We start from the raw sequence: 14,627 nt of genomic DNA, 5'->3' as shown, positions 1-14,627 counted from the left end.
ATATTAAAAAATAAAACTAGTTTACTTGCATGGAAACTTTGAAGGGAGTCCAGGCTTTAGATGAATAAGCTCCCCAATTAAAAAAAATACAATCCCATTTAAAGGGGAGAACCCCATAAGATTGTGATGGTTAAACGTTTATAGTTAGTCTGTTCTTTGTGGGAAACAGCAGTTTTCTCGCATGGCTACTACCTGCCTCGATCATGCCATAGTTCCAGACATCAGTGCTGTAAAAGGCAGAGATAACGTTGTTTTAGGTCAGAGAGTCAGTAACTTCCAGGAGAGGCTTCAGTTGTCTTTGATTTGCGGATGAGAATGCAACAAGATGAGCCTGGCTTCTGGTCCAGAGAAGGGTGTACTGTTTCCTCCCCTTCCGACCGAGGCGCGATGTGCATTCTGTCCTGCTGATGGAGGAGGGCCAGGGGTCAGCTTTGCTTCCACGGCGGGTTAAAAATGATGGCAATACTATTTTAAAAGTTCCAAATTAACAAAGTAACACTTTTAACACACACACACACACACCGCATTGCGATGCGATTGTGCTATTCACAAGCTACTTTTAGAATTTAGAAAAGACTTTAATGTGTGCTGCAGTCAGGTGAGGTGGCCTGGTAATGACACTCAAGTTTAAAGTTGCCTGGAGAAAGCCTCTCAGTCCTGCCAGTAGACCTGGCAAGTGTCAAATGCTGAAATCTTTTAATTTTATTTTAATTTTTATTTTATTTTATTGTTGACAGTATTACAGATGTCCCCCAATCCCATCCCCACCCCCCTTTTACTCTTCTCCTCCCAGCCCCCGGCCCCACCCCAGGCCTTCACCACACCCTTGTCTGTGATCACCGGTTATGCATACCTGTATATGAATGCTGAAATCTAAACATGAGACCTACTCCCCAGCCAACCACAGCCCTCCAGAGATGAGCCTTGATGGCAAGCTTGGAACGTGGGGTAGAAACATGTTGCTTTATCATGTTTGTAAACCCTCTAGGGAAAACCAATTTCTTCCTTCAGGTTGTGACATTGGAGAGGGCATAACTTTCATTAGTGTTTTAAAAGGGAAATGATATTCAGACCACCTTGTCTAGGGGAGGCGGATGGGGTTTGCCCCCCCCTTTTTTTTTTTTTGTTTTGCTACCGGTATGAACCCTGACTAACCCAGCTCTTGCTGGAAGAGGGTCCCTGCTCATTTTTTTTCTTAGAAGAGCAGCGGAGAGCAGCGGGATCCTGGGGGCCTTTCCGACCGTGGACTACAACTCCCAGCATGCCCCGAGCGACTTCCGGACCAAGTCTCGCGTGACTTGAGAGGCTCGGGAGGCTTTATCAAGAAGGCGGCGGCCCAGCCGGCATCTTAGGCTCCCTGGTCGGTTCCCCAGGGTTTTAAGTCGCGATTGACACCACCACGTTCACGCCATGACTTGGATCCCGACTGCGGCACAACCTCTAGAGAGACGAGGGTCCTCGGAGCCTGTGTAGTCCCGGAGCACGGGCTGTCGGCAGCTCCGCGGCGGCAAAACAGGTATGTAGGTGGGCCGGGCCGGGCCCTCCCTGGGGCTCCATCCTCCGCCGGGCCAGGGGCGCGCTCCCGGCCCCTCCCGCAGGGCCCTGGCCCGAGTCCTTCCCTTCCCCCTCCCCCAGGCTCTGGGTCCTGAGTGGGCCTTCTCTCTGACGCTGTTCTGCGCGGGGCCTCGCCTCTGCTTCATCCGGCCGGACTTGGCCGGGACCCCCTCCCCCCGCCCCGCCCTCACCTCTGAAGCCTCCCACCACCCTGCCGTCGGCCGCCCGGCCCTGGCCCTCACCCCCGCAGTCTCTCCCCGCTCGCTGGGTGGGAGAGGGGGTTGAGTCAGACCTGGCCTTCACACCCCGGAGACTTTGTCGAGTGCCCGGTGTCGGCGATGCCGGAGCTCTGCGGGGGTGGGGTCGGGGACGGGGAGCGGAAGGGCGTGTATCTGGTCTGAACGCGCCCCAGACCCGGAGGATGGCGGCACGTTGGTTTCTGCGATGCTCTTGAATGAAGAACGAACTTGGTTTGCTCTCTGAGCTCCGTCGGGATCGAGGGGCCGTGTAGCAAGTTGAAAAGCAAATAACTCTGCTTCCTCAGGGCTTTGTTTGAACTCCCCGGTAAACTGGGGATGAAACTGCCTGTCCTGCAGATGGGCCACTTATCTGTGACCCAGGACAGATCACTTACCTCCCGATTTTTAGTTTTCTTCTTCTTTAAACTGGGGATACATAATGCCCGCTTTGCGGGATTCCTGCAAGGGTTCAAACACGAGATAAGTGTTGTATAAAAACCCATAAAAATATTAGTCGGCGTTAGCAACAAAGAATGAATGTACCCTCTGGGCTACCCAGCCCCTTGCTGTGGGTCAGGTCATCGGAACCCTGAGCCGTAACTTACACAAACCAAACCAGACTTCTAACCCTTCTGGCCAGGCTGGGGAGCCCCTGAATGTATAGGAGGCTGTTTGGCAGGTGCTGACGGGCTGGCCCAATGCTCTTTGCTTGTTGTTCTCAGACTCTCTGGAACGGATGGACCCTGCCCGAGCGCCTTAGCTAATGCGCAGCAGCTGGACCATGTTCCCCACTAATACCTATCTGGCCGCGTGAACGTCATTTCACTCCGGTAAGGTGACCTTTCCACCGGGCGTAGTGTTTCTGTCCTGTCTTAGGTGTTAAGATCAGCCACAGGTGTGGTGAGATCTTTGACGTGATCGTTTTTTTTCTTGCCTTGGCATGTTGCTCACCCACTGGCTCATTCATGTGTGTTTCAGCGTTGTAAACAAGCCATAAAACGCGTTGTGTGCCTGTCAAAAGAACAGCGCTGGAGCTATTCTTTGGTGTTCACTGTAAGAAAATGCTTTTTGTTATTTTTATTAGGTGGCAGGGACTCAGCTCTGAAATCTATATAGAAAAAGTACCCGGATCCAGTCTTTCAATGGCTTCGAGACCATCAGAAGTGCCTGGTAAACTGAATTCTTTTTGGTAAAGTCAGTTCTTTTTGGTGAAATCATGTTTTGTCCTCAACGGTGCTAGCCAGAAACCACTTTTTTCTGAACCACATATTGATGGTTACTCTTGGTCGCCAGTAGAGTATTTAGATTTAATAGATTGGCATCACTTAAATATTATCTTATTAACTACCCAGCCTGGTAGATAATGACATTATCTTATTAACCAATTAACTATCTGGCTGGGTAGTTAATAAGATAATGAACCCAAAATCTAACTGGAAAGACAATAGTTATTTCATGAGTCGTGGGTCTCTATAAGGCAATCATTTCTGGGTTACCGAAGTCATTGGTCCCACCTTGGACTATTTTAGTGGGAGGGGCAGTGATTTTTTAATCCAAATTTGAATCACTCAATTTTAGGTAATCGGTGAAGTATAGATGATAGTGCCTATCTCTCAGGGCTGCGGTGAAGTTTAAACATGAAATATGTGAAGATGTGTCAAAGTTAGTGATGAATATGCATTTAATGCCCAGAAAATGTGGGGGTCTCTGTAGGAATGTTTCCTAGTCAATATTAGCTGATTTATCATTATTTTTAGGAAGGCTATTGGGATGGCTGTTGGGAGAAGTCTTAAGATGTTTTTGAAATCGCTCCCAAATTAAGAGGAGCAATAGGAATCTTCCCCATGTCTCCCAGCATCGATCCTCTCTAGTTTCGACTTCATCGGCTTGCGTTTCCGTTTGTCTTCCATTGCTCTCGTGATTAGCATAGATTCTGCTGTGACCATCCCGGACCATTGTGCTGCACTCGTCCTGTGAATGCTTTGGCGTGTGGGGAGCATGGAGTGTTGCATGTAGAGTGAGCACTGGCTTAGGTCTGTGTTCTAGCCCCACCCACACTTGCTAGCTGGGTGTCACTTAAGATCTCTGCCTCAGTTTCCTGAGCTGGACAACGGGAAGAAGATCTGTTTGATGAGGGACCTAAGTGCCTGGTAAGGAAGGGCATTAGGTAATTATTATTGGCTGATTTTTATTGAGGTAATTCACATACCATCCAATTCACCCATTTAAAATGAACAATTTAGTGTTTGGTGTAACTGTGGCCACTGTCTAATTTCAGAACATCTTCATCACCCCAAAAAGAAAACCTCATACCCATGCCGCCCCCCACCAGCCCTTGGCAACCACTAATCCTCTTTCTGTTTTTAGGGATTTATTGGTAATTATTTTATTATTGATATTAATAGCAATAATAATGGTAGCTACTTGGTCCCCTTGCTGTTTAAATGATGTGTCTGCTCGTTTTGGACTTGGTGCCATACAGGTTGATGTTTTGGAGAGAGTATAATTTTAGCAACAGGAAAATGTCACGCTGAAGGCAGGATGTGGACATTAGTTCTGTATGAAACAGTGACCTTTGCTCCCTGGTCTGGCAGAGCTGAGAGGCGGTGCCTGTGTCCCAGCGGGGCCTTCCGCCAGTCAGGTCAGGTGAAGGGCAGGACCAGCTGGCAGCGCTTGATGAGCGTAGCGTGGTCGTCAGCAGTTTCTGTGCTGGCAGTTGGCGCTGCTGCTTAGACCACGCAGGGCACTCGGAACGATGGCGACGCTGGGCAGCGTATTTGAGCCATTTCTTGTAACCGTGCTCTTGTTTTCTTTGTGAGGTTGGGAAGGCAGAGGGTTTGCAGTCGAGCCCCAGCTGGCTGCTTGCTGTGTGAATTGGAGCAAATCACTTACCTGTAGGCCTTTCCTCGTCTCTAAAATGGGAATAAGAACGTCATAGCCTCAGTCTCGATGAGTTGAGAGCATTGGTGGTGCTGTGGGGGCAGATTCGGTGGCATCAGAACACAAGCTTTGAAATCAGACAGGAGATGACTTACTGCACTTCCGAAGCGTGTGGCCTTGCTCGGGTCGTTTAAATTAAGTAAATGGATTAGGGCTGCTGAGTGGGTCAAGAGCAGGGGCCAGGTGCCAGGCTCAAAGGCAGGGATTAGTAGTACAGCTTGCCTTTCCCGAGTGGATTCGCTATTCCAGACAAGCTTTTCTTGCTGTGTCCCTGAGTGAGTGTTTCAGTTTCCTGCCTACAGGTCAGGTTAAAGCTGTGAGCATGCTCCGTTGCTGAACCCACCCTGACAGGTGTCTCTGTTCTTAGCTCTTGAGCCTAGTGGGCCTCTAGGCAAGATGTCCCTGCCCATCGGGATGTGCCGCCGGGCATTCAGCTATGATGATGCCCTGGAGGACCCTACGCCCATGACTCCTCCTCCATCGGACATGGGCAGCATCCCCTGGAAGCCAGTGATTCCAGAGCGCAAGTATCAGCACCTCGCCAAGGTACCTGACCCTGCCGCCTGCTTCTGGCAGCCCAGCCTCTGTTCTCCTTCCTCAGCTCCGGAAGCCTCCGTGGCTCCGGCACCCATGCGGTCCGGCCGCCACCGGTCCCTGTATGTGTGTTCTGTGCCTCAGCTGGAGTTGGTGGGCCTTTTTTTCTTTTTAATTCAAACTAGAATGGCCATGTCTTCTCCTACCTGAGCCTCCTGTCCAAACCATCTCATTTGCCGGAGCATTGAAAATGGTAGCTCCATAGTCTGGCTCTGCGCGACCCGCTCCTGCTGCCGCTCCCCCAGTGATCCGACCATGCAAGTCACCCAAGGTTTCTTGCACTTACAGGGTATTTGATGCCTAAGTCTTTGCTTCGCTACCTCATTGCCTGGAATGTTTCCATCCCATCCTCTTCTCCTCCCTCTTCCCCCGGCTCCCCCTCTTTAACGCAGACATCTCTTCTGCGAGGACTTTCCTCCTGATAAGACTGTCACCTTGCCACTGTCCCACAGGCCCTGTCACAAGCCCTCCGTTACCACCTCCCGTTAGCTCTGCAGGGCAGGAGCTGGGCCAGTTTTGTGCTCTACCCGGAGTGTCACGCAGGGGACCCGGCATGAGCAGATGCCAGAAATGTCCGTGGAGTGATGGGGGGACAGCTGGCTCTTCCTCATGCTCTTCCTCCTGCTGCAGATACCTTTCCCGCTGTAGAGCTGCCTTCTTCCTCAGGCCTTGCTCCCACTCCCGAACACTACCCGCCTTGCCCCACTGCGACCTGCTCTCTCAGCCCCTCTGCAGGCCCCGGGCTTCTCACCTGCTCATGGCAGGCGTGTTACTGAAGCCTGTGCTTCCTGCCTGTGGGGACTGCGCTGTCACGTCTGGCTGGGGTCTGCTGCCTGAATAAACGAGGCCTGCCAAGTTCAGATGAGGCCATTTAACCTACAGCTAGTTTTACTGAACTTGGAGCTGTGTGGCAGCTCAGGGCCTGACAGGAAGTACATCGTGAGCATCCTCCTATATAATAAAAGGCTGATATGCAAATAGACCGAAAGGTGGAACAACCGCTATGACGTGTGCTGACCACCAGGGGGCATGTGCAAAGCATGGTGGGCGTTGGCCACAGCCCAATGGTGGGGCAGGTGATCGGGGGCACCAGACCAAGGCGGGGCACTGGTCGCTGTCATTGGGGCGAGCTTCTGGTGGTTACTGAACATTCTTCACTCCCGTGCGCCGAGGTCCCACCGGTCGCTTGCACCTGCTGCTGGTGCCCGGCGTGGCCCCGATTGCTCGGCGCCGTCAGCGGGTGAAAACTGCAGCTGCCAGCCCCAATCACCCCTCAGAACTTCTCTTCCTCCCCCTGCTCCTGAAGGGCGATCGGGACCGGCAGCTGCCTCTCACACCTGCTGCCGGTGCCAGCCCTGCTCACACCCACTGCCAGTGCCAGCCCTGCTCACACCCACTGCCGGTGCCTGGCGCCAGTCCCGATCGCTCGGCGCCATCAGCGGGTGCAAGAGGTGACTGCCAGCCCTGATCACCCCGGAGGGCTTTTCCACCTCCCCCTGCTCCTAAGGGGCGATTGGGGTAGCAGCTGCCACTTGCACCCGCTGACGGCTCCAGCCCACCCGCAGCCGCTGCTGGCGCTGGCCCCAATAGCTCCATGCCTTCAGTGGGTGCGAGCGGGGCCAGCGCTGTGAGCGTGTGGGAGCGGCAGTGGCGGGAGCGGGGCTGCAGGCAGCTGGGGGGGGGGGGTTGGAGGGGCCGGGCAGGAGTGGGGAGGATGGGCCGAGACCCAACCCCCGTGTCCACCGCAGCCTCGAAGCCCACAGTTCCTTTCAAGGTGCACGAATTCGTGCACTGGGCCCCTAGTTTACTATAACAGGCCTGGGTGTGAATCCTGTAATGTTCTATATATTAGCAATGACCTTGGGCACAGAGCCTCACGCCTGAGTGTCTCCACTTGAGAGATAGGAATGCTTTTGCCATGGAGGTGTGGTGGGGTTAAATAAAAGAAGATTGAAAGATTTGGCACACATTAGGTGTGCAGGGGACACTCTGACTCCTGGCTCCCAGCCTAACTTTGACTCGGTAGAGCTGTATTTGATGCCTTTCTAATGGGTCCTCCTCACCCCTTCCCTTAAGCTCTCAGAACAGGGAGCTCCTTTCATCCAAAGCTTCCCGGCAGCTCTGGGGGAACTTCCCTGTCCGTTACGCACCGAGGTCTGACCCAGTTGGCTGCTAGGAGTAAACGACTGTGGAAAGGACTGGCAGTCCTGGTGCGAAGGACCCTGGCCGCCTGCCCGCAGTGCCAGAGCAGTGGCCTCCAGGGACGGGCCTCTGCCAGTGCTTCCAAGGTGGCAGGCACACCCTCCCGTTTGTCAAGGCTGCTGCTGCCAAGGCAGAGATGGGCTTCCCACTCGCTGTGGGGCCCAGCTGGGACAGCTGCAGTTTGGAGCAGCTGCTCCTACAGGGAAGCTCAGCGGGACTCAGCACACGCATTCTTTCATTCCCGGACTGTCCCGCATCTTCCAAGTAAGGAAGAGAGGGTCACGTTCTATCCAGTGAGGTCGCAGCTGAAAATTATAATCCCCGTTTTGTAACAAGGGCACAGCTTTTCATTCTTCTCCCCTCCTTTCCGCTTTCTTAGTTCCTTTAGGGAAGCAGAGAACAAAGCATAAACCCAATTTTCTCCTCCCTGCTCGTCCTGAGCATGGCATCGGGTTGGAGTGACAGAAGTGGTGAGCTCTAGGCTCTCACATTAAAGATGAGGAGCTACATAGAGTTTTTTGGTCTGTTTTATTTATTTTTTTAAATATATATTTATTGATTTCAGCAAGGAAGGGAAAGTGAGAGAGAGATAGAAATATCAATGATAAGGGAGAATCATTGATTGGCTGCCTCCTGCACATCCCCTATTGGGGATCGAGCCTGCAACCTTGGCATATGCCCTGACCAGGAATCTAACCCATGACTTCCTGGTTCATAGGTTGATGCTCAACCACTAAGCCACACTGGCCTGTTTTGTTTGTTTTAAAAGACCATTCCTTGAACTGTTAGAGCCACAGTCCTGATATCGTGGTCACATCACTTGGGAATTTGTTAGAAACATGAGTTCTTTGGCCCCACCCAGGCCTACTGTGGGGTGGGGCCCAGCGATCTGTTTAACAAGCCGGGAATGCTGGGAATCCTGCTGCTCTGAGGTCTGACACTGAGTGAATGCAGCGATGAGTTGAGCCAAAGCCCGCGTAGTGCCTGGTACATGGTCAGTGAGCGGTAGTGGGTCCTACTAGCCTATTGGACAGACACGGGCTGGGAAGTAGGAGACCTCTGCTTCACATTCTGGCTTTCCCACTTTTGTAAATTCAAGCTATTTATGTGTCTTTATCTCTTGTCACTATGGATGATATTTATCTAATCGGGAGGAGACCAAAACAAACCCTCCCTTCAAAGATTTCCTTACGTATCAGATTCCAGGTGCTTCAGTGACTTCTTCCCCAAAGGGGAAGCGTGTAGGTGTGACCCGCCTGCTGCTCAAGTGCCTCCTTACCTCTCTTGCACAGGTGGAGGAAGGAGAGGCCAGTGTCTCCTCCCCTGCCATGACCCTGTCATCGGCCACTGACAATGTGGACAAGGTCCCAGTGGTGAAGGCCAAAGCCACCCGTGTCATCATGAGTTCTCTGATCACAAGTAAGCGCTCTGCACCTCAGAATAGAGTGGACGAGGGTGGGAAGAGGAAGAGTGTACGGGGTTCTGCAGACACTCTGGCCTTAGCCTGTCCTGACTGCCTGGCAGGTGCCAGCTCGCCAGTGAAGCTCCACTGAGGTGAAGATTTGCCAAATACTAGGCATCCGTTGGTGTAGGTGTATTCCTGCTGCTCTGCTGCCATAACTATCTCCTGAACGAAGTGGGGAGTCTGGCTGGCAGGTGGAGGACGGTTCCACCTGCCTGTATTTCTTTCTTTCTTTTTAATTAAGTGGTTCAGAGATGTTCCCCTTTCTGGACCTTGAGGCAAGTTTGTTGCCTCAGCTTCTTTATTTTGAAGGATGTGTGCTTTGTGGTCCTAATGAGACTGGCAGCAGGGAGCTTGCATTTTTTTTTTTTTAACTTTGGTTCTGCTGTGGGAAGTTAACAATTAATCATTAGGTGCACAGTTCTGCTTGTCAGCAGCAGCAGCCTCTGCCAGGGACAGGGCGCACGGAGGTTCTGGTTGGCTCGGTTGTGACGTCTGAAGTCCTTGTTTCTCTGCTCGGGAGGCAGCATTTATCCGTGCAGTTACTCGAGAACTCGCCCAAGAACCAAAAGTCCAACCTGCCCTTGGACGTCCTCATTCCCATGGAAACACGCCATTTGGATCAGCAGCCACTGCTTGTACTTTGCGAGCTGGAGAATGTTCTGGCGGTGCTAGGAGGAGGCTCGGCCCTTCTCCCAGCAGTGCGGCTTCTCTCTGGGCGATGCACTCCCCAGCAGCACAGAGCGTCCCAGCTCCCGCAGTGCCGCTGTCAGGCAGCTACTCGGCTGATTCACCCCACGGTGTGCATACCTTTACGTGACTGCAGATGTAGTCATACCTTCCTGTCAGCTAACGCTGCCAGGAACTCCTTTGGATGTTGCTATAGTCTTACATTGTTAAAAATATAGCTGCATTCAAAAGGCGGGTGCTGGTGGGCTGCGATGCAGTAAATCCTTTCCCACCTTTTACATTTTCAGGTAACCACCTGGTAAGACAGTGAAACATCTTTATACATTGAGGTTTTTTCCTGTGCTTCTATTTCTGATAGAAATAAAATGGTTCCTTCGAAGGGGAATGACTGAGTCCTAGAGGACTCTGGGCTCTGGACTTTTGGTCCACAGCAGCCACATTCCTGTGCGTGGGCTGTATTAGGTCGTATCCAGAGAAAGTAAAAAATTCAGCTGTCATTCATTCCACGGTATAATGGATTTATTTATTTATATATATATTTTTAGAGAAATTTATGACTTCATTTGAGCCAAACTGCCAACATACGCCAGGAAGCAGGACCTCAGAGGCTCCCATGACTGACTGCTTACAATAGAAGCAGATCACATGGGTCTGTCTGCTGGGCCAGCGCCGTGAGGGGCACTCTGACACACGAGAAACGCTGGCTCGGCAGACCTTGACTGGTTCAAGGCACGTCCTCTGGTTTGAACTGAATTGGTACCTTGGTGCCATCTAGGCAAAATGTGGCCCGTTTCTCTTCGGTGAAGGTCCTTGTGGGTCAAGCGGGTGGTGAGCCTCTTAGGAAATGGTTGTGGGGATGCCAGCTGGCTTCTCCGTGCTGCCTTTCTAAACACAGAGGGTGTCACAGTGTGGGAACAGCAGGACGTGGGGAGTTTCCCGGGAGGTTCTGTTCTTTCTCGGTGTGAGGGAAGGCTCCCTCTGGTTCTCGAACCTTCGTGTGGGGTTCGGAATCCTGCTGGTCTAGGGAAACGTCCTCGGGCGGCCCGTGTGGCCCTGCTTCTGGGGAGAAGAGCAGGTATCTGTGCTCTCTGCCCCCGTCTGTGATGGGAGAGCGGGTGGGCATGACTGTCATCTCCTCTGTTCCCAGAACAGACCCAGGAGAGCATCCAGCGCTTTGAGCAGCAGGCAGGGCTGAGAGACGCTGGCTACACCCCTCACAAGGGCCTTACCACCGAGGAGACCAAGTACCTCCGCGTGGCAGAGGCACTCCACGTAAGCGCGTTTGACTAAGCTTGTTTTGTTAGACAAGAGCGACCCCGCCGTCACTCAGCTCGAGGCGTGGCTGTGGGTTCGAAGTGACCGGGCAGCGATGCAGAGGGAAGAGGGGAGGAGGGGAGAGCTGTGAGCCCGCCTGTGGTGGCATGTGGAGCCGTAAGGTCCGGAGCTCTTACCCCGGAAGGTGCTGCTGATCGCCTATGAAGTGGGGGTGTCTGGTCAGGAGGGTGAGAGGAGCCTCTGTGGTCAGGAACAGTACAGCCAGGTGGTCACTTCCTGTACCAGAGCGATGGACGCTGAGGGGAGAGGAGCATCGGCAACGTCACCAGGCACCACACTCGCTGGACAGAACGGATGCTCTGTGTTTAAAAATTAAAGGCAAATGCAGAATTGGGATGTTTCTGCTCTTCATTTCTGAAACTGGAATGAAGACTAGTTTTTGGTAAGGTTAATGATGACCAAATGGCTGTATGAATGAAGTAATTTCAGATGACTTGAGTTCAGGGAACACCGCTCTGTACTGAACGGTGCTGTATGATTTCTGAGCACTCGCATCCACTTCGTCTTTGGGTTAATCCTTTGAGGCAGACACTGTTCTCCATGTTCTGTGACTAAAGAGACTGGCGTCCAAGGTCATGTATTTAACCCCTCACAGCACCTGAGCTCAGGTCTCCGATGCCCTGTGCCTTGTTGGTGTTTCCCCTATTCCAGAGTTGTCTGAGACCCTGGCTCCTGCAGGGCTCAAAGGAGGACCATGCCCACAGCATGTAGAAGGAAGAGTGAGGGGCAGCGCGGGGCCTGTGGGAGGGATAGAAGGCCTGGTGGACTGGCGCATTTCGTAATGAGCATCCCAGATGTGTGCACGCTGGGTAAAACCACTGCTGTGGGGGATCAGAGTTGGGTTGGCCAGTGTAAGCTGTCAGACAAAACAGATGCTTCCGGAGAGGGCCACGTGGGTCTCTGATCCGGAGAACTTTCCAGGATCCATGTCTGAGTTCCAGTTGAGCAGTTCTCACCCTGCATAATGGTAGAGTTGACTTTGGGCCATTTTCTGCATCTTGGCCACAGCAGTAGAACATGAGGCCAGCTGGAGTGCCGCTTGCGGAAGTTGCCATGGAGTTTGAGGAAATTCAGGCAGGGTCACTTGTTTGGATGTGGTTGGGGCTCGGCATTGGCACACTAGACATGGAGCACAGAGGCAGTCAGGGAGCCTCGACCTGAAGAACTGGGAAGTAGATTCTCCCTCCCCCGCAGCCGGTCTGTACGTTAGAGGTATGTTTACAGTGCGGAAGGAACCCGGGTGCCTGGTTACCGGAGGGAAAGGTTCAGATGGGCAGGCTCACAGGAAGCAGGCAGCTGGCAGGGTAGCATGCCCGAGTCGGAGTCGTGGCCTCGAGAGCCCGGCGTGGCGGGTTGTCCGTGGCAGGAGAGGCAATAAGGGAAGAGTTCAAGGCCATGCTTCGAAGGCACAGAAGGCCTGCAGCTTGAGTTCTTGCACTTACTGGCTGGATGAGGTGGGAAAATTAAAAGCTCTAATGTGGTATTTAGTGCAGAAATGTTTAAGATATGTTGTAGAATTAGTCATTTTTTTAAAAGATGGATTTCTATCTAGTATGACAAAACCGAAGGAATAGTCTGTTCTAGAACCCACGATTACTCCGCCTGTTAACGTTTCCCTCTTGCCTGAAGTTGGTGTGGACCAGGATGTTTATACCCACACTTGGCTCAGGTCTCTCTTCTTACCCGTCTGAACAGAAACTAAAACTACAGAGCGGAGAGACTGCGAGGGACGAGAAGCAGCCGGCCTCCGCCCAGTCCACCCCCAGCAGCACCCCCCACTCTTCGCCTAAGCAGAAGCCGAGGTGAGCCCTGTCTGTGGCCCTTCCGAGCAGCGGGGCGTGTGCGGACGTGGGGCCGAAGCCTGTGGTTTCTGAGAGAAGGGGGAGCTGACAGTTGCTAGGCTTTTTGTGGGAGACCCTTCTAGAAGGCGAGGAGGAGGATCTATTAGGCTGTTTTATTCCTTCTCTGCCAGAGGCTGGTTCTCTTCGGGCTCGTCCACAGCCTTACCTGGCCCACATTTTAGCACCATGGATTCCGGCAGCGGGGATAAAGACAGGAACTCGGCAGATAAATGGAGCCTCTTTGGACCAAGATCCATCCAGAAGTCTGATTCGGGTAAGCCAGCTCTCTCAGCAGAGAAAGCAGCGGGAGGCCTTGTACCGTGTGCGGCGGAGCTGCTGACTGCTTCTGACTGGTTTGCTCTGGTTTCCTCCCGCAGGAGGCTTTGCCACCCAGCCCTACAGAGGAGCCCAGAAGCCCTCGCCAATGGAAGTGATGCGCATGCAGGCCACCCGCATGGCCGAAGACCCCGCAGCCTTCAAGCCGCCCAGGATGGACCTCCCAGTGATGGAGGGGAAGAAGCCACCGCCTCGGACCCATAATCTCAAACCCCGGGACTTGAATGTGCTCACACCCACCGGCTTCTAGAGCGTTCTCTTCCAATGACTGAATAGAGTGTCTTGCACCCACTTCCTTATTACCCTGGCTCTGACATAGGAATGGTTTGGTTTTCTTTTGTTGTTGTTTTAAACCTTAACCTGAGGCTAGAACTGGAGACATAATTGGTTTTTGAGAAACGTGAGTGCAAAGCCTGTCCTTGTGCATTGCTTTAATTTAAAGTCAGACTAAGGACTCTCAGCGGTGGTGGATGGGGGCCTGAGCACCTATTTTCGCATTATTTAGCCTAGACAAGAACTCGATCATTGCTTACGAGGTAGATAATGCTCACGTTGTTCCCAAACCAAGACTTCTTGATTCCTTTAGAGACCAGGGTCAGCGAGGGCATGGCTAAGTCGGGGAGTAGGGGTGCTCACTGACTAGTCTCTGGCCCTCTTGACGGCTGGAGCTGTGTGCCCATCCTTGTTGGTGTGGGGACCTACGATCCGTTTGGGATCTGGGCACGAAGAAAAGCCAGACTTGGCAGGGACCCTTCTCCTGCGTGGAGACGGAGCCCTCGCTGTAGCTGTCGGGCAGCGCCAGGTCTTACTGGGATGCCTCCGGCAGTTCTGGGCAGGGCTTCTCTTCACCTGTCAACAAACAAGTCTCGCATATCCTCTGCTGCACTTTAAAGTGAGATTAAGTTAACTCCAATTTGGTAGAAAAGTTTCTAAGGGAGAAAAGTCAGCCTACTGCTTTGGTATAGATTAATGGATGTTAAAGTTTTTAAAAATAAAATGGTGGTAACTAGATGTAGATTCTAGTCCAGACATTCACATGAAACAGGTGTCACCAGGACCTGCAACTTTTTCTAAGAGCCACATGGAAGGATGAAAAAGGTTCTACATGCAACCATCGCCCTCAGCGAGCCTCAGGCCTGTGTAAGCACAGAGCTTACGGGGACAGGAACCAGGGAAAGCACCTGTTCATTCTCTTCCCCGCGGGCATGCTCGGTCCTTGTCCTGAGCCCTGGCTCAGATCCCTGCTGTGCTTGCTTTGGAGGGGTCGTGTCTGCATAGGGAGCTGGGCTGAGCCTTCCACAGCGAGGCCCTGGCATCTCAAAGGATGAGAACAATTAATTTATTGTGTCTTCTGTTAAGCTCGTATCTCTTACTTGTTTTGACAATAAAATTCCTTACTACTTTCTCAAATGTCCTGTTAAGAGTGGTTATTGC

General features: G+C 52.4%; 1 protein-coding gene across 7 annotated transcripts; it reads left to right on the top strand.

The window, feature by feature from the left end:
* The first annotated feature begins 1,304 nt into the window (after positions 1-1,304).
* Positions 1,305-14,603, top strand: KIAA1191 (KIAA1191 ortholog). Of its 7 annotated transcripts, none has more exons than XM_008155982.3 (9): positions 1,305-1,516; positions 2,516-2,623; positions 2,878-2,963; positions 5,101-5,279; positions 8,822-8,948; positions 10,829-10,953; positions 12,712-12,818; positions 12,989-13,131; positions 13,235-14,603. In XM_008155982.3, exons 3-9 carry the CDS (start codon positions 2,936-2,938, stop codon positions 13,441-13,443), a joined length of 918 nt encoding a protein of 305 aa, XP_008154204.2. In that variant the 5' UTR covers positions 1,305-1,516; positions 2,516-2,623; positions 2,878-2,935; the 3' UTR covers positions 13,444-14,603. The 7 variants fall into 7 exon arrangements, with proteins under 7 accessions (XP_008154204.2, XP_054574196.1, XP_054574195.1 ...); XM_054718221.1 differs by lacking the exon at positions 2,878-2,963 and adding an exon at positions 2,772-2,846; XM_054718219.1 differs by lacking the exon at positions 1,305-1,516 and adding an exon at positions 1,985-2,024.
* The last annotated feature ends 24 nt before the right edge of the window (positions 14,604-14,627 follow it).

Source organism: Eptesicus fuscus, chromosome 6 (genome assembly GCF_027574615.1).
Source record: "Eptesicus fuscus isolate TK198812 chromosome 6, DD_ASM_mEF_20220401, whole genome shotgun sequence".
Classification (NCBI taxonomy): domain Eukaryota; kingdom Metazoa; phylum Chordata; class Mammalia; order Chiroptera; family Vespertilionidae; genus Eptesicus; species Eptesicus fuscus.
Note: the sequence above shows the minus strand (reverse complement) of the source record. Positions and strands in the feature narration are given on the sequence as shown.

Excerpts from the sequence above, each read along its gene's own strand:
- KIAA1191 (XM_008155982.3), top strand. The coding sequence starts at position 2,936 with ATGGCTTCGAGACCATCAGAAGTGCCTG. Across the intron at positions 2,964-5,100 it reads GAGACCATCAGAAGTGCCTG|CTCTTGAGCCTAGTGGGCCT; the intron begins GTAAACTGAATT and ends CTCTGTTCTTAG. Across the intron at positions 10,954-12,711 it reads GCGTGGCAGAGGCACTCCAC|AAACTAAAACTACAGAGCGG; the intron begins GTAAGCGCGTTT and ends CCGTCTGAACAG.